Genomic DNA, 22,990 nt, shown 5'->3' with positions numbered 1-22,990 from the left:
AAAATCTTTTCAAAACACTTAAATGACATCGGATTAACCTCAAATTTTCAAGGCACAGTACATTTGACATGACCCATCTGATACATTGTTCATTCAACGACCGGACTTCCTTTTTAAGCCTTCTCATTCAAGAAAATAATTGGGTAAATTAATTGTTTAATGAATTTTTTCACAATTACCAACTTCAAAGGCTAAACCCAAGTGCATCCTTCAGCAAACTAAGTATGTTTTGTTTTTTTGTTGCTGGGGGTGTATTTACAAATTTGAAGATAAATTAATCTGTGTGACGAAACCCCTAACATCGCTCCGTAAATACATCATCCATTTTCTGAGCTGCTTATCCAGCCAATTACAGGGAACATAGAAAACAGTCTGCACTTACAACCACAACTACGGGCAATTTAGAGGAATGAATGCATGTTTTTGGGATGCGGGAGGAAACCACAGTGCCCAGAGAAAAACCACGGGAGACTGAGTATATTACAGTACATTGGTTACCCTATTCTTTTCCTTTCAGCTTGTCCCATTAGGGGTCACCACAGTGTGTCATCTTTTTCCATTTAAGCCTATCTCGTGTATCTTCCTCTCTTAACACCCACTGTCCTCATGTCCTCCCTCACAACATTCATCAAGCTTTTCTTTGGTCTTCCGCTCGCTCTTTTGCCTAGCAGCTCTATCCTCAGCACTCTTCTACCAATATACTCACTCTCTTGCCTTTTGACATGTACAAACCATAGAAGTCTGCTCTGTCTAACCTTGTCTCCAAAACATCCAACTTTGGCGGTCCCCCTCATGAGCTCCTTTCTAATCCTATCCAACCTGCTCACTTTGAACAAGAACCTCAATGTCTTCATTTCTGGTACCTCCAGTTCCGCTTCCTGTCGTTTCTTCAGTGCCACCGTCTCTCATCAGTACAACATGGCCGGCCTCATCACTGTTTTATAAACTTTGGCCTTCATCCTAGCAGAGACTCTTCTGTCATGCAGAACACCAGACCTTCCGCCAGCTGTTCCACCCTGCTTGTACTTGTTTCTTCACTTCCTTACCACACTTACCATTGCTCTATATTGTTGAGCCCAAGTATTTGAAGTCATTTATCCTTGCCAACTCTTCCCCCTCCGCCCCTTTCATTCATGCACTTTTTTTCCCCATTTTACTTCAGCTAATCTTCATTCCTCTCCTTTCCAGTGCGTGCCTCCATCTTTCTAATTGTCTGTAAGCCTGCTCCCAGCTTTCACAGCAGATCACAGTATCATCTGCCAACATCATGGTCCAAGGGGATTCCAGTCTAACCTCATCAGTCAGCCTATCCATTACTACCACAAACAGGAAGGGGCTCAGCCTGGATCCCTGCTGCAGTCCTACCTTAAATTTTTCTGTCACACCTAAGGCACACCTCATACATGTCCTGTACTATTTTAACATACTTCTCTGCCACACCAGACTTACGCATGCAGTACCACAGTTCCTCTCTTGGTACTCTGTCATTCTTAAATTCTCATGTCACACCTAAGGCACACCTCACCATTGTTCTGCTGCCCTCATACATGTCCTGTACCATTCTAACATATCTCCGCCACACCAGATTTGGGCGTGCAGTACCACAGTTCCTCTCTTGGTATTCTGTCAGGCTTTCTCTAGGTCTACAAAGACACAATGTATCTCCTTCTGACCATCTCTGTACTTTTCCACGAGCATCCTCAAGGGAAATATTGCATCTGTGGTACTCGTTCTAGCCATGAAACCACTCCACTACTCTTTCCCATAACTTCATTGTGTGGCTCATCAACTTTATTCCTCTATAGTTTCCACAGCTCTGAACATCGCCTTTGTTCTTAAAAATGGGAACTGGGACACTTTTCCTCCATTCTTCTGGGATCTTCTCTCCCGCTAGTATTTTATTGAATAAGTTGGACAAAAACTTCACAGCCACCTGTCCAAATTGCTTCCATACCTCCATTGTTATGTCATCACAACTAACCGTCTTTCCATTTTTCATCCTGTTCAGTGCCTTTACTAATCATTGCCACTTCTTGGTCATTCACACTTGCCATTTCCACTCTTCCTTCTCTCTTATTTTCTTCATTCATTAACAGTGTTCTTTCTATCTACTTAGCACACTACTGGCATCAGTCAACATATTTCGCTATCCTTAATCACCTTTACTTGCTGCACATCCTTCCCATCTCTATCCCTCTGTCTGTCCAACCTGTAGAGCTCCTTTTCTCGTTCTTTCGTATCCAACCTGGTGTACATGTCGTCATACGCCTCTAGTTCACTTCACCACCTCTACATTTGCCCTATGTCGCATTCTCAATGTACCACCATCTGTTCCTTTGCTGGATGCCGTGCTTATCCATCACTTCTTCATCACCTCTGTTTCCCTCGCCAACATGTCCATTGAAATCTGCATCAATCAGAACTCTCTCTCTGTCTGAGATGCTCAGAACTACTTTGTACTCGAGGTCACATCCTACCTGTGGGGCATAGCCGCTAAATACATTATACATAATACCCTAAATTTCAAATTTCAGCCTCATCACGCGATTTGACACTTTTCACCTCCAAGACATTCTTTGCCAGCTCTTCCTTTAAAATAACCCCAACTCCATTTCTCTTCTGATCAACTCCATGCACAATATATCAACCTTTCTTCTAATCATCATGTCAACTAACTCCTGAGCGTTTCCTGTCATAGTTCCAACATTCAATGTCCCTACACACAGTTGTAGAGTCTGTGCATTCCTCTTCTTCTTCTTCTTCTGCCGACGAAGCCACTTTTCTCCTCTTTTTTTGTCTTCGACCGACATTATCTGAATTTCTACCAACACCTTGCAGATTAACAGTGCCCGGGGCGGGCGTAGTTAGCCCGGGCCACAACCTATCCGTTATGGAATTTGCTTTACGAACGCTCATATATGCTTGGCACAGTTTTATATCGCATGCCCTTCCTGACGCAACCCTCTGCATTTATCCGAGCGGGTTACCTGCCTACAGGATGCACAAGGTTGTCCCTCCCATCGGGCTGCAGATGATCAAATAGCAATCAAATAAAATCAGCACATAAGGTACAGGATTCACTACCATACATACTACCTAGCCTATGTTAAAGTCAAATAAAAGCAATCAACTAAAGTCAGGACATAAGGTACACAATTCACATACTACCTAGTCTATTTTAAAGTTAAAAGGGTGTGGGTAAGTAAGGTTCGAGTATGAAAATATAAAATGAAAAAATAATATGAATATTAAATTATTAGGTCGTAGAAGTTATGTACTTACTCACGTTTGAAGTTTCTTTAACAGCAACCATTTGATCACAAACGCGTCTTGTTAGCAAGCTAAGCTAAGGTAGGCTGAGCTGAGAAGCAAGTTTAAGTTAAAGGTTCCACGTGCCCAACTTACTGTAAGTACCCACAGTCCTCGTTGTACACGATTTCTAGATTATGCAAGTTGTGTAGGTACTAGCGTTTGTTTTCCTCCTCAGCAAAGATTTGATTACAGAAGTGTCTTCTTGTTAGCGAGCTAGGCTAGGCTAAGCTAAGCTGAGCAGCTTCAACGCGAACGATACGGCTCCAATTTGGGTACTAAGATTCTACAGATGATTTTAGTCCACTGGAGTCGTCACCAGGGGTGTCCCACTCAGGATTTATTAAGTACGATCGGGCGGACCAGAGCCTCCTCGTTTAGATGCCACCAGTTCGGGAACCGGAAGCCATCACATTACTAACCCTATTGACATCTGTAAACTAATTAGATAAAGATATAGATAAAGTAGGTGCATTTACTAATTAATAAATGATGCACAAGCGGATCAGCTTTTATTGCCGATGTTACGTGTGCTTTGCAATTTCGCTGAGACCACAACCTAAACACGAAATTAAAAAAAGATGGGTGCCACAAATATGACACTGGCTTATCTAATGAGCAAAAAATGTTACTTAAACATAGTTGTAATAGAGGTGGGTACAGTATCCATATATTGCACTCAGGTAAGAGTAATTTTACTTGAGGATAATGGGACTCCAGTAAAAGTAAAAAAGTAGCACAATAATCCCTCTCTAATTCACACTTCACCTATTGGGGGTGCAGTGCAATGCCCCCCCCCCCACCCCAAAAGGACAGGTCGGCTTTTTGGAGCCGAGTGGTTGCATCATCAAAGCTACACGCAGCAACTCTCTCTCGCCGTCCCCCTCCTCCTCCTTCCTCTCCGCCATTTCCTACACTTTTAGTGTTTGCGCGTGACACCTTCTCTCGTTAAAAATGCATCCAAAGCGCTGTTGTTAATCTTAGCTGCCGCTAAATCACCCAAGCTGGAGAGAATGATTCAAAATACAAAGGTTCCTTGAAAAGGGAGCTGCATTTGGTTTGTGGACAGCGGATTGGGAAAAAAAATGTCCCACTGTGGAAGAAGAAGCTCGTCGAAAAACCTAAACGTTTGGATATGATCAAAGGCGGTAGATTTTACCCTTTTGTGGCGCCATTATGTGTGAATGAATCAGGAGCAGGCTACATAAAGAATGATGTGGTAAACATCCGTAAAAAACACTTAACTTTTAATAAGGAAGCGAAATGTGTGATGAACCTAGACCTCCAATGAGGGCTTCACCCCCTCGAGGACGAGGCGTTTCAGCAAGCAAAGACTTGTTTGAAACATTTCAAAACCGCACAACAATATGGTACGAGCTGTCGTTTAGCAATTGTGTTGACTGGATTATGTCATTGTACAGGGTTTTGGATCAAATGGATTAATTGTACATAAAGTTATCTTATATTTGTGGTCTTGTTTTGCTTTAAATGCTTATTCTTAATTTGCTACATTGACTCGTGTTTGCTTTGTTTGCAGACGGTTGATTTATTTATCACGTTTGCTGTGTTTGTTACGTTTCGGACAGCCCTAAGGAAATCAGAAAGCCCATTCCTGTAAAAGTGGCCAAAAAAGGGCTGGAGATGGTGAGAGACACATCCCGTGTTCTCATCGCAAGCAAAATTTGCTCTTGTCGCACTGTCGAAACGGAAGTAATGTAACTGTGGCGTGCCGGGGGTGATGACAACATTGCGCCCCGGGTATTCGTTGCTAGCAGAGAAGACATCACACCTTTGATTTGTGACTTTCTGTACTGCAATAAAAACATTTATTAACTTGACACTTATAGTGGTGTGGGCAAAGTATAAATGCTGCACTGTTGATTAAATATTCTGGAACCCACACAGCAGCTCAAGCAAAAGTCCGAGTGAGAAATAGTAACTATACAGTAATAATAGAGTTGTATAATTTATACTATAAATTTATAATACTGTATATATTGTATTTATAAGGTTTTATAATTAAAGATTCAATAAAATACTTATTTCTGTCTCAAATATGCACAGTACAGATACTGTTTACATATTTTAAACATTCTGGTACCCACATAAACATACATCCTTGCTAATTTGCGGTTTTTCAATTTTCGCGGGTGGTTCTGGTTCCAATTAACTGCGGAAAAAGAGGGACTACTGTACAACACAAATACCGGAGTATGAGTAAAAAGTACACAGTGAAATAATTAGTGAGTAATTTCAGATTTTAGGATTAATTAAAAAAAATTATTGCAAGGTCCTCAAGCAGTTACCTTAGTGCAGTGGAGGGGTTTGTGTGTCCCGATGATTCTAGGAGCTAAGTTGTGTGGGGCTTCACGCCCCTGGTAAGCTCACCCATGGCAAACAGGTTCTAGGTGAGGGACCAGACAAAGTACATCTTCATAAACCCCTCTGACAAATGATAATAGTGGGTTCAGGTTTCACTTGCCGGGACAAGGGTCACCGCCCCCCTCTGGAGCCAGGCCTGGAGGTAGGGGTCTTAAGAGAGCGCCTGGTGGCCAGGCCTGCACCCATGCGGCTCGGCCGGGCACAACCCTAAAGGCTAATATGGGTCCCCCTTCCCATGAGGTCGCGACCTGTGAGAGGCACCATGGATGTCGGGTGCAATGCGAGCTGGGCGGTAGCTTAAGGCGAGGTCCTTGGCGATTCGATCTCCGGCCACAGAAACTAACTGTAGGGACATGGAATGTCACCTTTCTGGCAGGGAAGGAGTCCGAGCTAGTGCGTGAGGTCGAGAAGACAGTCTGACTCGCCTCTACGCACCGCTTGGGATCTGGTACCAGTACTCTTCAGATTGGTTGGACACTGTTCTACTCTGGAGATGCCTAAGGTTAGAGGCGCCGAGCAGGTGTGGGTATACTTAGAGCCCTCCGGCTCGGTGCCTGTACGTTCGTTTACCCCGGTGGTAAAGAGGCACCTAAGTCGAAAGGCAGAGCTCTTAATTTACCATTCAATCTACGTTCCTACCCTCATCTATGGTCGCAAGATGTGGGTCATGACCAAAAAAAAAACCCCCAAGATCCCGGATACAAGCGGGGTCTCCCTTAGAGATAGGGTGAGAAGCTCGTCCATTCAGGAGGGGCTCAGTGTAGAGCCGCTGGTCCTCGACATTGAAAGGAGCCAGATGAGGTGGCTGGCACATCTGATCCAAATGCTGCCCGGACGCCTTCCTGATGAGGTGTTGTGGGCACTTCCCACCAGAAAGAGACCCCGGAGACAACCCAGGAAACGCTGGAGAGATTAAGTGTTTCAAATGCTTTAGGAACGCCCTCCAGAAGAGCTGGAAGAAGTGGCTGGGGAAAAGGAAGTCTGGGTATCCCTGCTGAAGCCGCTGCCCTTGTGACCAGGCCCGGGGAAGTGGTACAAGATGGCTGAATGGATGGTTGGATGAAAGAAACCACCAGATTTTTTGGTAGGAGTTAATGTTTTTGTTTAATAAGTGTTTAATTTTCTGAAACATGGGTGGACTGAATGGATTTCATAAGCAACACTATTTTACAAGTGTAAAGATACGTACATATAAATACAGTAATTAATCCCTCTCTACTTCGCAATTCACCTATTACAGATTCAGTGTATTGCGTCCCCCCCCCCCCCCGAGAAAAATAGCCAAATCAGATTACAGTAGGTACTATATTTCGTGAGTCGTATTGATACAATGTAGATGGACACAAGGCACGTCCCCAGCGCAACATGTTGACCAATGAAGCAAGGTAGAGGGTCTGACTGAGCGTTTTTTTTCCACATTTCACATGGGCGTTCTGGTCCCCATTTACGACGAAAAATGAGGGATTGCTGTATATACATTTATTAGAGTATGTATGGACACAAAAACAGATATGTTCATTTCAGATGTCAAGAAGTGCTTGTGGCTCCCAGTTTTTTCTTTTACATGGAAAACGAGTCTTTATTGCTTTTTGAGTGTTAAAGTTTGCCGACCCCTGATCTAGTGTTTAACTTTGACTATGCCTTTTGGGAGTTTTTCCTTTAGGCATAGTTATCCACTTCTACGATTTTGAAAAACGGGTGCTCACGCACACGAAGTTAAGTGAGCCGGTTAGTTGTACAGTCCCAGAAGACAATTTAGTGAAATTAATGGAATTAATAAAAATAATAGCTTTATGATTATAATAGATGTAGCCACTGAACATGTTGATAAAGGGTACAAATTTTAAAAAATAGTAGAAATTTTGAATCAAAACAGGTTGCTTTTATCTACTCATTGTAGTCGCGGCGGCTTATTCGTCCACCTTAAGTACCAGGGGCAGCCCCCCCCGCGTTTCGTCGCGTCTTCAATCCTCAGACATAATCTAAGTTTGCATGCCTGGATAAATTAATATTTGTGCCCAGAAGGAGGGGGGAAAAAAGCGCCAACAACAACCGCCACAGCAGGAGGAAAAGGAAGGGCCAGTTGCAATTAATCATTTCTTATCAAATTTCAAGGTCAACTGACACACAAAGCATGATTTTTAGTATGTTTTTAATGAAAAAAAAGGGATCCGGAATGGACCCATTCATTTTTTCACCACATGTCATGATGTTGTCGTATATGGATTTTTTTATCTCCTGCCATGAAAATCCTCTCAAGGCATTCGTTTTGGAGAAGAAGTAGGAGGTGACATTTTTTTACCAGACACCAACACTGGCGGCTTTGTGTTTATACCAGTTTTACCAGCAGGAGAGTAGCTGTTTTGCGTGTTAACTAAAATGCAGTATCGTTGTATTGCGCGAACACTTGGGAGGACGGATTCACTTGTCACGTTTTTCCAAAACACTCTGTTCGTCGTGAAAAATGGTTTACACAGGTGCAAAGGATGAGAGCTTTGTGGTTCTAAATGACAGGTAGGTGTGTATAGAGCTATCAAAAAAATATTAGTAGGGTTAGGGGCGTAATCCTGTTAGAAGTAACAAAAGACTTGCATCATAACTTGAACGTGAGTCAGGGGTGCTAAATGTGTCGATGTGCGCGGTCGCGGCGTTATTGTCGCTGCGGAGATTGATCGGCCGCGTGCGGGAGGAGAAAGGATGTCTTCCCCCCCCACCAGCCAGTTACTTCAGCCGGCATGGGTCCTCCTGAGTACGCTACATACTATCATACAGACTGTCGGGGAGTTTGTTAGAAGACATCTGTATATCATCTAAATATGCCTTGAAATGATAGGGTAATATTGCACTTCACTCAATTGTGAGATGTTCTTTTCTTCGAAAATTAGCTTCCGTGTCAGAAGGGGCGTCAGAACAAAATCCCAAAGTGTCTTGTCCGTGTCCCATAGCAGGTGGCACAGAGTCTTCTCAATGGCGACTGTCCCAGTGTGACAGCTGTAAATGACGTAGCAGGCATTTTGGCTACCACTGGGATGTCGAGTGAGACTTTCGCAACTTTACGCATGAATAACACGCTCTCTGCTCATTTTTTTCCCGGATAAACATTGAAGTGAATAAGATAAGTAGATTTCATAAAAAATATCTATTTTAAAATGTAAATAGGAATGTCGGTTAAAGGAGGACTTTGACGAAAGTAATCGGAATGGGAGCACACATTAAAAGTTAGTAGATGAGGGTTCAGTATTTCGTTTAATGCCAGAGTTATCCACAGATTTCACAAAGAAACATCTCTAAATTGGAAAATTATTATCAAAATTTCTTCTCTCGCTCAGACATTCCAATGAGCCCGGCTAGAAAACTGACAGCCAATCACAGTTTGCCACGCCTGCAGTGCTTGCTGTTCTGACCCCCCCCCAATACTCGTAGATACATTTCACCGACTGGTTTGACGAACTAACACATACCCTCGAGCACTGCTGATGCTGTTGAGCTGGGGGACGAAAACCACAGCCATGACGAAAACCACACTGCTGCTCCTGAATTTGGGCTTCGACTTCTTGACGGAACCTCACTTGTTCGAACCCAATCACGCTCTTCTGGGTCATATTGTCATTTGCCACGTAAGCATTGAAGGCGGAGTGAGGCTACCCTGTCATCCACTGGGGTGATCCTCGATCTACAGACACCGAGGCAGAGGTCAATACGTATACAGACACCTTCCCGGTGCCATGAGCATTCACCAACTCCAGAGTGACAAAAACCCCAACCACTCTCAAGAGGGCTGGTCCCAGAGCCCTAGCCGTGTGTGGAGGTGAGGAAGACTATCTAGTTGGAATCTCTCAACCTCACACCGGCTCCTTCCCTGCTGGAGATGTGACATTCCACGTCACTAGGGTTAGTTTTCTGCAGCCAGGTATCAGATGGCCAAGGGCTTTGGCCACTACCCAGCTCACATTGCATATGATCTATATAGCCCCTCCCACAGGGCGTAAGTCTATGGGAAGGAAGACCCACGTCACCCTCTTGGGCTGTGCCTGGCTGGGCCCCATGGGTGGAGGCAAGGACACAATGTGCTCACGTTCAAACCCAACCTCCAAGCCTGGCTCCAGATGGGGTCCCCAGTGACCCACGTCAGGCCAAGGAAAACCTAAAGCCATTGTTTTTACTCATTACTCGGTTTATAGAGCCGTGCTTTGTTCATTCCCTCACCCAGGAGCTGTTATCCATGGTTGACCCTACCAGAGGCTGGGATAATTAGGACATACAAACCCCTCCACCACAATAAGGCGAGGGCTCCATGAGGGGACCCCCTGGAATATGATGAAGAAATGGAGAGTGACGGTTGTGTGCATTGTGTGGCATAACAAACCTGAGCTTCCAGGGGTGGTGAGCTCAGCAAGGGAAAAGGCCAAATCTGGAGGGTCCATTCCATTGAGTGATATCTCAGTTATGCTGCTGATGCTTCCATCTGAGACCGGCAATCCCACAGTGTACGCATGGCACCCAGCACACAAAGGCTCCTCATAACCTGGAAAAGTATTAACATTCAATCAAGTGGAACTGACACAGCCCTCGTCTCAACCATTTTAAATCCCATCGTGTCAGCTAGGTCTCAGTGATTGACTATGGCACACTGCAAAGAGATCAAATAAATCCTATGCCTTTTTCACACAACCCAGCAAAGTTGGACTTTTTCACTTTCAACAATAAAAACACATCCTGTATTTTTATAATTTCAAATAGATGGCAGTGTCTTGTGAAAAGCAAGTTTGAGAGACATTTTATCAAACCCTTTACAAAGACCCGCATGTGCCGTTAGTTCCAATAACAAAGTTAAGTGACAAGTTTTCAACGTGACTGCTCCCGTCTGCAATCCTTGAAATTCTTGCCTATTTTTGTTATACATAAAAAGGTGACAGAAAGTTAGATCCACATAGGTGTGTCGGGAAACCAGAATTCTGACTTCAATACTTTACCTGCATAAAGTCCCTAAAAACCTGTACTGAAACGAGAGGTCACATTTTTAGTACGTGACGTCACGTGACTAAGAAAGCATAACTGGCTTGGCTGGGTGTTGGCTTCCGACATCCTTTGCTAATATCTGTGAACTGAAGAAACCGTGCTTGTCTTACATTGAATTTAGACATTTAATTGCAGACAGCAAATTTTAGCTAGTTGAATCTCAGACTGAAAATATTGCGTTTGAATTTTGAAAGGTTGATTTTTTTGTGATATACCGAATTTGGTAACATTGAAAAGTTAAACTGAAGTACAGCTATTGAAAATGTGATCACTTTGAAATAATGTGAATTTTAAAATGTAGTCAAAATATGTATTCAACAATATAATGTTATAATGTTCAGTGGCATTTTTAATTCAAATCCTAGTGGCACATATTTACTTCCATACTAAAGTCATAAGTTCATTTTATTCCTCCTCATCAAGGTACACGAGCTCACCCCGTACTGACAGAAAAAAACAATTGTTGAATTTTTTGTAAAATGAAAAAAAGTCAAAATAAAAATGATTAGGCTACCCTTGTTTCTTCATTTTCTTGATTGTTTTAATTGCCTAGTACCATAAAACATTACTTGAAGAATACTTAAGCTTAATTGTATTAAATTTGATTTGGGTTATCATGAAAACCATGGAAAATGCCTAGATCTGCTCTTAAACACTTATGAGCTATTTTCCTTATTTATCCAAACAAATGTACCTTGACTTGTACCAGGCATTAAAAGAAACTTAAGAAACAAGGTTGGACTAATCCCCCCAGCCCACACATTAATTTAGCAATGCTTTACTTATCTAGCAATTTTCTTCTGCTCATCCCTGGTTGAGTTGGAGGGGTATGGAAGTAAATATGTGCCACCAGAATTTGAATTTAAAATGTCACTGAAAATTTTACGTTGTAAAATTCACATTGTTATTTCAAAGTGATCACCTTTTCAATTGGTGTATTTCTGTTAAACTTTTCAATTTTAACAAATTTGCCATATATAAAAAATAAAAAAAAACCTTCAAATTTCAAATGAATTTAAATCCAGACTGAGTTGGCTGCTCCAAAACTTTTTATTTATTTATTTTTTTTTTTTTTGAGTCATTCAGAGGTGGACTTGCTGATGTTTTTCGGATGGTTGTCCTGCTGAATGATCCAAAGGCACTTGAGTTTGAGGGCACGAACTGATGGCCAGATGTTCTTTAGGATTTTCTGGTACATAGCAGAATTAATTGTTCCATCAATCACAGCAAGCTGTCCTGATCCTGACACACCAAAGCAGCCCCAGACCATCACACAGTCACCATCATGCTTCACTACCAGCAAAATGTTCTTATTAGCAAATGCGGTGTCATTTTTATGCCACATCTAACGGGCTGCACAGATTCCAAAAACTTCAATTTTTGACTCATCAGTCCACAGAATGTTTCTCCGAAAATTTTGAGGATCATCAAGATGATTTTTGGCAAATGTAAAACGAGCCTTTGTATTCTTTGCTGACAGCAGGGGTTTTCGCGTGGAATCCTTCCTGGATGCCATTTTTGACCAGTGTTTTTCTTGTGGAAGAGTCATGAACACTGACGTTAAGTGAGGCCAGCAAGGTCAGGAGGTCTTCAGATGTTGTTGAAGGTTCTTTTGTGACGTCCTGTATGAGTCATCGTTGCACTCTTGAGTAATTTTAGTTGGTTGTCCAGTCCTGGGAGGGTTTGCCACTGTTCCCAGTTTGTGGATAATGCCTCTGACAGTGGTTCTCTGAAGACCCAAAGCCTTGAAAATGGCTTGGTAACCTTTTCCAGACTGATGGCTTTCAATCACTTTTTCGTCATTCTTCATAATGTTTAGGGGATCGAGTAAAGTATGATAGTAATCAGACGTGGGTGCGGTTTGTGTAATTGAACTCACCTTCCCAAATTTTTGGTAAGTCACAGTGACTATGATTTAACAAAAAGGTGGGGGCGGAGGGAGGGGGGGGTTCAAATTCCACTTTCACCGAGGGTCATAAAAGGTATGGATTTTTTTGTGCCTTAATACAAGGAACTGTCATTTGAAAACTGCATTTTATATTTCCTTGGTGTATCTTTGAGTGAGATAAAAATTGGTTTGAGGATTTGAAAACTTTGTGTATGATAGAAATACAAAAAAAAAAAAAAAAAAAGAAAAAAAATACCAGGTGGGGGCAAATCATCTTTCACGGCACTTTATCTCTAATGAGCCTGGACACTTTGCAGAGGCAACTCATTTTGGCAGTTTGTGTCCAAGATCTTGTTCTTTTGGTCACCACCCACAGCTCGTGACCGTAGATGAGGGTAGGAACGTAGATCAACCAGTAAATTGAGAGGTCCGCTTTTTGGGTTAGCTCCTTCACCACAGCGGGCTGATACAAAGCCCGTATCACTTCAGATGCTCCACTCATCTGCCTGTTGATCTCCGTCCAATTCGTCTCTCGTGAGCAAGAACCCAATACATTTGAACTCCTTCATTGAGAGAAGGATCTCCCCCCTGACCTGGAGAAGGCATGCCACTGTTTTCAGACTCAGGACCTTGGTCTAAGATTTAGAGGTGCTGATTCTCACCCAAGCCGCTTCACACTCTGCTGCAAATCACCTATGAGAGAGTTGGCAATCGCGGACTGATGAAACCAACAGAACCATATTATCTGCAAAAAGCAAAAACAATACTAATGCCTCCAAACTGGATACCCTCTCTGCCTCGAAGGCGCTTAGAAATTCTGTCCATAAAAATTATGAACAGAATCTGGGACAAAGGGCAGACGTGGCAGACCCCACCCTCACCTAAAAGCCGAAGTTACTGCTGAAATGCAGACCTGTGGACTTGAAGGCGTGTTCCAATTAGACTGGGAGAAGGCGTTCAATCATGTCCCTCGGGAGTTCTGTGGAAGGTATTTTGGAAGTACAGGTTGTCCGGTCTCTGAATGATCAGAGTTTGGCCCATATTGCCGGCGGTAAGTCAGACTCGTTTCCAGTGGGGGTAGGACTCTGCCAAGGCTGACCTTTGTCAGTCAATTCTGTTCACAACTTTCACTCCTTCCCTTCATTTCCAGAGCCACTTATCCTCACAACAGTCACAGGAGTGTCTGAATCTATCCCATCATTCATCGGGCAGGAGGTAGGGTACAGCCTGAACTGGTTGCCAGCCAATCAAAGGGCACATGGAGACCGACAAGAGTCACTCACAATCACACCAAGGGGCAATTTCGAGTCTCCGATTAACGCATGTTTTTGGAATGTGGGAGGAAACCGGAGTGCCCGGAGAAAACCCACACAGACATGGGGAGAACATGCACAAAGGCAGGGCCGAGATTTGAACCCCGGTCCTCATAACTGTGAGGCTAACGCGCTACAGCTGTGCCATCCTGCCACTTTTATGGACAGAATTTGTAGGTACAGCCGAGGCGTAGAGGGGGTCGGATGGGTGGCCTGAGGATTGCATCTATGGTTTATGCAGATGAGGTTTTGTTGGGTTCATCAAGCCATGATTTTCAACTCTCAATGTGGTCCGCAGAGGAGTGTGAAGCGCCTGGGTTAAGAATTAGCACCTTCAAATCTGTGACAATGGTCCGCAGTCGTAAGAGGGTGGCATGCCCTCTCCATGTCGAATATGAGATCCTACCACAAGTGGAGGAGTTTGAGTATCTTGGGGTTTTGTTCAAGAGTGATGGAAGAATGGAACAAGAGATCAACAGGCGGTGGACTTTCCTCCGTAGAATATTCGGGCTCTACCTTAGAGAAAGTGTGAGAAGCTCTACTATCAAGGAGAGGCTCCGAGTAAAGCCATTGTCTCCTTCACATTGAGATGAGCTACACTGAAGAAAATTAGTATTTGAACACCCTGATATATTGCAAGTTCTCCCACTGAGAAATCATGGATGGGTCTGAAATTTTCATCGTAGGTACATCAAGGTTCTGGCGTGGCCTAGCCAGTCTAGAGACCTAAACCCAATAGAAAATATTTGGAGGGAGGTGAAACTCTGTGTTTCTCAGCGACAGCTCAGAAATCTGTCTGAAATAGAGATCTGTGTGGAGGAGTGGGTCAAAATCCCTTCTGCAGTGTGTGCAAACCTGGTGAACAACTACAGGAAATGTTTGACCTCTATAATTGCAAACAAAGGATACTTTACCAAATATTTAACATTGGTTTTCTCAGGTGTTAAAATGATTATTTGCAGCTGTATCACATAAATCGTGAAAAAGATCATACTTTGTGATTTCTGGATTTTTCTTTTTTGATTATCTCTCTCACAGTGGACATGCACCTAGGATGAAAATTTCAGACCCCTCTATGATTTCTAGGTGGGAAAACTTACAATATAGCAGGGTGTTCAAATACTTATTTTCTTCACTGTCGATGACTCAGGGTTCATACTCAGTCAGACCAAAAAAATTTAAGGGCATTCTTATGGGCTGACACGAAAAATTTAGGGCCGACACGGAAATTTTTTTTAGGGCCGACACGAAAAATTTAGGGCCATCGTGGGAAATCTAGAGTAAGGAAAAAAGACTCACCCAATGGTGCCATCAACCGTTCTTGGTTCATCAAATGTTCCAGTGCCTCAGTACCTGTGACAGTGATCACCTGTCGCCCCTTATGGTAGTTCTCAATGATATGACCATTGTCAATGTCTTCACATAACAGTCTACAGAAAAACAGATTCTAACTACAATTGCAACTACATACGCAAATGTCTTCTACTGATGTGTCTCAGCACCCCTACTCTAGCTCCTTGAGCCTACAGAGTGCCTCCTCTATTTGTTGCTGCAGAGGTGCCAAAGTGGCTCTCTTGCCCTTTGCTCTGCCTCTGAGTGCATTGGCCTCGGTGATAAACCTCAGATTCCTCTTTTCTTCTGCCTCCTCACATAGCCTGTCAGCCTTCTCAATAAGCGTAGATGTGTCAGTCTCTATTCTGGCTTTTTTGGCTTTGAGACAGTAGAGATGAAAAGTGGGCAGCGATGCCAAATGTAGCCAGGTACGAAGTCTTCCTTTCCCATCAGTGGTAGTTTTTAGCAATGTCACTGTCTGGGAACATGACTGTAAACACTTTTAAATTATTTTCACAAGATTTGTAACTGTAATGGTTGCACATCACTTTTAAAGTCCACACGATCTCTGCCTTTAACGAGTCCGTCTTCGTGTATTGAACTACGTTCATAAAGCCTGACTTCCGGCTGGTTGAAGTCGATGACTGGACAACTGTAGGTGCGCATGCACTGCTCATACCACTGCCTGAAGTTGATGCTTCACTATCTTGATATTTTAGAAAGAGATTCCTACCAACGGAAAATTCGCCAAATCAGCGTGTCTCCTGTTGTTCCGGTGTGACTCCAGCGCTTTGACGCCCATCTTTTCAAGCCGGTAACTGCTTACACAGATGGCAGTAAAACATGTGCTGATCTTTTGGATCTCGACGAACCCAGCTCCCAAACTCCTTACTTTCAACGCAAGCTTCTTGAAAAATGCACTTCCCCGTGATACAAGTTGGATCGATGAAAGAAGTACGCTACGTCGTAACGAAGACGAAGTGAAATGCCTACTCACGGAAACAAACAATGGAATATCGACGAGATGGCAACTAGTTCTTAACACTGTGACTTCCGTTGACAATTTCCGGCTGATTTGGACACCTGACGGATCGCTATTTTTTTTAAATAAAAGATTAATTTATTTTTTAGGGAGAATTTTGGCGGTAGAGGTCCCTTTGATTTGATTTTAATTTAAGGCCTTTTTGGGGCTTGAGCGGTTTTCGTGGATTTTTAAGGACTTTTAGGAGCCCCTAAATGCACCTTCGAAAATTTAGAGGTTTTTAGGGACTTTTAGGGCCGCGTGCAAACCTTGGATGTGGTAGCTGTGGCATCTGATTTGAATGCCTTCCGGACGCCTTCCTGTTGACAGCACATCTCACTCGAAGGAGGCCGAGGGAATGACCCAGAACCCCATTGGAGAGACTATCTCTCAGCTGGTTTCGGAACGCCTCAGGATCCCCCTGAAAGAGCTAGATGAAGGGGCTGGGGAAAGGGAAGTCTGGCTGTCCCTGCTAAAGCTACTGCTACCGCAACCCGAACTTGGCGAAAAGGTAGAAGATGGATGGATGGAGAGGTGATCGGATTGATAAATTCTGTTTTATATTTTTTAACACGTGGCTCGGCCTCAAAAATCCTGATCATGTAAAATACCTCTTCACTATTGGTATCAGTAATGTACTTGGTGCAACACAAACTCCACCATATCAGAAGTGGAACCAAACACAGAAATCAGGGTGGTTGCAATGTTTCTCTGAAGTTGAGTCTTTATTTCAGAAGAAAATCCCTTGAAAGCAATAGAGCAGTAGAAATGTCCTAACCAGGAGCATGAACTGAGCCTCATTACTTTAGCTTTGTTAAACTAGGAATCGCCACATTATGGACTAAAATCAGTCACAAAGATTGCTTACAGATTTACAGTGGCACCAATTACTTTAGATCTGGTGGGGAATTACAAGTAAACAGTTGGATCATTTCAACTCACCACCGCTGATGTCCAAAGGAGGCCAATGAGGGCTGTTGGTCACCACCTCATTGGGCGTCACAGATAACTCCTGCCACACCTTGGCATTTGGGTTCAAACTGGTGCCTTTAGAAGTTACCTTTAAAGTAAAAGCAGAAAATTTTATGAATGTGTAAGCAAGTGTATGAAGATTTAAAAAGAGAGACTTGAGTAAAACTTTTTTTATGCCTGATCACAGGTTATATAATTTTTTTAAGACGACAGTATTCCCTCTCTACTTTACGGATCACCCATCGCGAATTCAGTGCATCGCGGTTCCCCCCCCCCCCCCAAACAACCACTCGCAAAAAAAAAAAAAAAAAAAAAAAAAAAAAGCATGATCTGACTTTTGGTGCTGATTGGCTGCATCCTCAAAGCTCCACCCAGCCACTCCTTCTCCTTCCTTCTTCCAATGTGGCCATTTTCCAGCTGTTTACTCTGTGTGCGCATAACCTTTCTAGTTCAAAATGCATCCAAAGCGCTAGTGCTTGATCTTAAAAGTGCTGCCAAAACAACCCAGCTGAAGAGAAAGATGCAATATTAGAGGATTGCTTGAAAATTAAGTTACTTTCATATTGTGGACAGCGGATTTAAAAAAAAAAAAAAAGAAAACGCCATGGTGACAATGACAAAGCCACAGTGGAACAGAAGTGATATCACAGTGGCACACTGGATGTGACATCACAATGCATTGTGGGCATTCAGTGAGATGCTTGAGGACATCACGTTTCATTTGTTTGGGACTTTCTGTACCGCAATAAAAATGTTATTTTATTATTATCGTTTGACTAGACACTTTTTTTCTCAAGTGGCGAAGTATAAATGCTGTACTGTTGATTAAACATTCTGGTACCCACACGGCAGCTCCAACAGAAGGTTCCGAGTGATCAATGGTAACTATACAGTGATATAATAAAGTGTTTTATAATTATATTATACATTTATAATATTGTATTATATTTATAAGGTTTTATAATTAAAGATTAAACTAAATACCTCTTTTTATCTCAAATACACAAAGTACAAATACTGTTGACATTTTAAACATTCTGGTAATTATATAAACATACACCCCCCTGCTACTTTGCAGTTTTTCACTGGTGCTTGTGGTACCAATTAACTGCAAAAAACGAGGGATTACTGTATTATAAGTCAGTTTAAATGAAGCGTTTGCGAGGCTAATTAAAAAAATTGAAAATATGAAAATAAAATAACCCGTGCAACAGGAGTATGACTAAAGATTTGCAGGGATTTCCTACGGTCAAAGATGTGTGGCGTAGTCACTGTATAAAAACACTCCACCCATTTCTCAGGGCAGATTTAATTCTCCAACTCTGACTATAAAAGTGTAACAATTTGATTAAGCACGGGTCAATCGGTCATCCCTGCAGAGTGGGGTGTCGCCATGACCAAAAAGACCCATGTTCAATTCAACTGTTACACAATTAGTGTTTATTTGTACAACCACAATTTAAATGAAGTTGGGACGCTCTGTTAGAAAAAAAAAAAAAAGAAAACAATGATATGCAAATCACATTTAATCTATATATAATTGAAGAGCTGACGACCTGAAAAGCTTTTACTGCAGATTTGAAAAGGACACTATCAAACCACACACCAAGTCACACCGCCGTCCACTTCAACATCTCCAACTCCACCATTTAGCATCCATGAAAGGGACGTGATGCAGATCGTCAAACAACAAAAGATCAACAGAGCGCCAGGCCAAGACCTTGAGTCCCAATCCTGCCTCAAAGTCTGTGCAGACGAACTTGCTGTTGTTTTCAGAAACTGAGCTCCCTCTTCACCACAACGGACAGATACAAAGTCTGCATCACTGCAGATGCTGAACCGATCCGTCTGTCGATCTCCCGCTCCATTCTTCCCTCACTCTTGAACAAGACCCCAAGATACTTGAACTACTCCACTCGGGGAAGGATCTCATCCCTGACCTGGAGAGGGTACGCCATCCTTTTCCGACTGAGGACCATGGTCTCAGATTTGGAGGTGCTGATTCTCATCCCAGCCGCTTCACACTCGGCTGCGAATCGCTCCAGTGAGAGCTGGAGATCACAACTTGATGAAGCCAAAAGAAACATCATCTGCAAAGAGCAGAGATTCGATGCAGAGGCCACCTAACCGGACACCCTCTACACCGCGGCTGGGCCTAGAAATTCTGTCCATAAAAGTTGGGAACAAAATTGGTGACAAAGGCCAGCCTTGGCGGAGTCCAACTCTCACTGGAAACGAGTCCAACTGATTGCCGGCAATGCGGACAAAACTCTGCCAGTGGCCGTACAGGGACCAAACAGCTCGTATCAGGGAATTCGGTACCCCATACTCCCGAAGAACCCCCCACAGGACTCCGAGGGACACGGTCGAATGCCTTCTCCAAGTCCACAAAACACATGTAGACTGGTTGGGCGAACTCCCATGCATCCTCGAGGATCCTGCCGAGGGTGTAGAGCTGGTCCACTGTTCCACAGCCAGGACGAAAACCACATTGCTCCTCCTGAGTCCGAGACTCGACTTCACGACGGACCATCCTCTCCAGTACCCCTGAGTAGACCTTACCAAGGAGGCTGAGGAGTGTGATCCCTCTATAGTTGGAACACACCCTCCGGTCACCTTTCTTGTAAAAAGAAACCGCGCCCCGTCCCCACTATACACGGTGCTGACGGTGTACTGCTTCCCCCTCCTGAGATGCTGGACGGTGGACCAGAATTTCCTCGAAGCCGTCCTGAAGTCGTTCTCCACGGCCTCACCGAACTCCTCCCACGCCCGGGTTTTTCCTCAGCGACCAATACCTATCAGCTGCCTCGGGAGCCCCACAGGCCAGAAATGCCTGATAGGACTCCTTCTTCCGCATGACAGCATCCCTCACTGTTGGTGTCCACTAACTTGTTTGTGGGTTGCCGCCACGGCTGGCACCAACCACCATAAGGCCACAGCTCCGGTCGGCCACCTGAGCAATGGAGGCGCGGAACATCGTCCACTTGGATTCAATGTCACCCGACGTAAGCAAAGTTCTTTCGGAGGTGGGAGTTGAAATTCTTTCAGACAGGGGAATCTGCCAGCCATTCCCAGCAGACCCTCACAATACGTTTGGGCCTGCCACGTCAGACTGGCATCTTCCCCCACTATCGGAGCCAACTCACCACCAGGTGTTGATCAATTGACAGCTACGCCCCTCGCTTGACCTAAGTGTCCAAGACATGCGGTCGCAAGTCCGATGACACGACCACAAAGACGATCATCAACTGCAACCTAGGGTGTCCTGGTGCCAAGTAGACATGTGAACACCCTTATGCCTGAACATTTCCCACGTGGGCATTAAAGTCCCCCAGCAGAATGATGGAGTAGCCAGAGGGGGCGCGCTACAGCACTCCCTCTAAGGACTCCAAAAAGGGTAGGTACTCTGCACTGCTGTTTGGTGCATAAGCACAAACAACAGTCAGGACCCGTCCCCTGACCTCCAGGCGGAGGGAGGCTACCCTTTCATCCACCGGGGTAAACCCCAACGTACAGGCTCCGAGCAGGGGGGGCAATAAGTATACCCACACCTGCTCAGAGTCTCTCCTCGTGGGCAACTCCAGAGTGGAACAGAGCCCAACCCCTCTCAAGAGGAGTGGTGCCAGAGCCCAAGTGGTGCGTAGATGCGAGTAAGACTATATCTAGTCGGAACTTCTCGACCTCACGCACCAACTCGGGCTCCTTCCTTGCCAAAGAGGTGATATTCCATGTCCCTAGAGGTAGTTTCTGTAGCCGGGGATCGGATCGCCAAGGTCCCCGCCTTTGGCCACGGCCCAGCTCACATTGCACCCGACCCCTACGGCCCCACTCACAGGTGGTGAGCCCATGGGAAGGGTGACCCATGTTACCCTTTCGGGCTGTGCCCAGCCGAGCCCCACGGGTGCAGGCCCGGCCAGCAGGCGCTCGCCTTCGAGCCCCACGTCCAGTCCAGTGACCCGCGTCCGGGCAAGGGAAACCAAGACCCAATTTTTTTTTCATCATAGGGGTTTTGGAGTCGTACTTCATCTGGTCCCTCACCTAGGACCTGTTTGCCATGGGTGACCCTACCAGGGGCACGAAGCCCCAGACAACTTAGCTCCTAGGATCATCGAGAAACACAAAGCCCTCCACCACGATAAGGTGACAGCTCGAGGGGGGGGGTAATCCAATATGTACTGTGTAATGCCATCACAGTCTGGTTTGGGGCTGCCACAAAAAGGGACAAACTCCAACTGCGATGGACAATCAAAATCGCTGAACAGATTGTTGGCTCCACCCTACCCACCCTTGAAGACTTGGATGCCACTCGAACTAGGACCAGGTCAGGCAGGATTCTTTTGGACCCTCCACATCCTGCCCACCAGCTCTTCCAGTACCTTCTGTCGGGTAGGCACAACTGATCAAAGCAAATCAAAACCAGCAGGCATTCAAACAGTTTCTTTCCCTCTTGCAATTAAGTCATTAAATTGTTCATCAGCGAACCTACTATTTTCTACCTTGCGCCGTGACACACCCTCAGATCCTCCTGGTCCAATCAGAATTAATATTAGAAATATATACTGTAGACAACAGATGTCAAACTCAAGGCCATGGGCCAGATAGGGCCCACTATATGATTTTATGTGGCCCACGAAGGCAAATCATGTGTATCAACTTCCATGATTGTTGTTCAATTCTGTACCAAAATTTAAAATAATCATATCACAAATGATATCGCTGAGATATTGCAGGCCGTTTTGTGGCACCAATCAACAATAGTTGAAAACCCGATTGCCCTTGATTTCTGAATCCGAAACTAGTCCAGAAATTTCAGTGATTAAGTATTTTGATGGTTTCACACTCATCATGGCCCTCTGAGGGAAACCAGAACTACAATGTGGCCCGCAACAAAAATTAGTTTGACACCCTAGCTGTAGGCTATCACACGATTGGTCACTTTAAACTACTCCCTATGCGCAATTGTCATTGCAGTGGTCTATCACGGTGAACCCCGAATCGGTCAGAACACTCTGGATAAGGTAAACATAATGTGAGGCGTTGATGCACTCTGAACTGCTCTAAATGCTAGAAGACCCCCGCACCTCTGCACAACTCTAGTCAGAAATAGTTTGCCATAAATTGAATGTCTATTGTTCTTCATTCATGTTTGTTGTTCTTCCTTCTCAGTATTCGACATGAATGTTGTACCAGGGCGGCACTGATTACCAGAGACAAATTCCTTTTATGTTGTTACATTCTTGATCATTAAATTTGATTCTGATACTTGACAAAGACAAGACAGTTAATGTTCAAACTGATAAACTTTCTTATTAGCAAATCATTAGCTTTGAATGTTATGCTGCAATACATTCCCAAAAAAAAAAAAAAAAACTGATACAGGTGGCTAAAAAGTTGAGGAATGCTCATCAAACACCTGATTGGAACATGCTGTCGATGAACAGGCTAATAGGGAACAAGTGGGTACCATGATTGGGTATAAATCCAAGGAGCTTCCCTGATTGCTCAAACATTCACAAGCAAAGTTGGGGCGAGGTTCACCTTTTCTTGAACAAGTGTGGGAGAAAACAGCCAAAACTGTTTAAGGACAATGTTCCTCAACATAAAATTGCAAAGAATTTCAGGAAATCATTATCTCTGGTCCATAATATCAGATGTTTGAGAGAATATGGAGAAAAATCACTGCATGTAAGCGGCACGGCTGAAAACCTTTAATCTCGCAGGCAGCACTTGATCCAAAACAGAGATCAATGTGTA

General features: G+C 44.0%; 1 protein-coding gene across 10 annotated transcripts in view; it reads right to left on the bottom strand.

Annotated features, from left to right (window-relative positions):
* larp4aa (La ribonucleoprotein 4Aa) overlaps positions 1-22,990 on the bottom strand; it is a 105,112-nt gene that overhangs the window by 74,813 nt on the left and 7,309 nt on the right. For all 10 annotated transcript variants that reach the window (XR_009792750.1, XR_009792747.1, XR_009792751.1 and 7 more), the window contains exons 2-3: positions 17,207-17,324; positions 10,058-10,216 (exon numbers count right to left, since the gene is read on the bottom strand). Coding sequence is in view for 7 of the 10 variants with exons in the window: in XM_061805503.1 (XP_061661487.1) it covers positions 10,058-10,216; positions 17,207-17,324 (277 nt within the window). In the remaining 3 variants the exon portion in view is untranslated. The remainder of the gene's footprint in view (positions 1-10,057; positions 10,217-17,206; positions 17,325-22,990) is intronic.

Source organism: Syngnathoides biaculeatus, chromosome 2 (genome assembly GCF_019802595.1).
Source record: "Syngnathoides biaculeatus isolate LvHL_M chromosome 2, ASM1980259v1, whole genome shotgun sequence".
In the NCBI taxonomy this organism is placed as follows: domain Eukaryota; kingdom Metazoa; phylum Chordata; class Actinopteri; order Syngnathiformes; family Syngnathidae; genus Syngnathoides; species Syngnathoides biaculeatus.
This window is presented reverse-complemented; position numbering and strand designations above follow the sequence as displayed.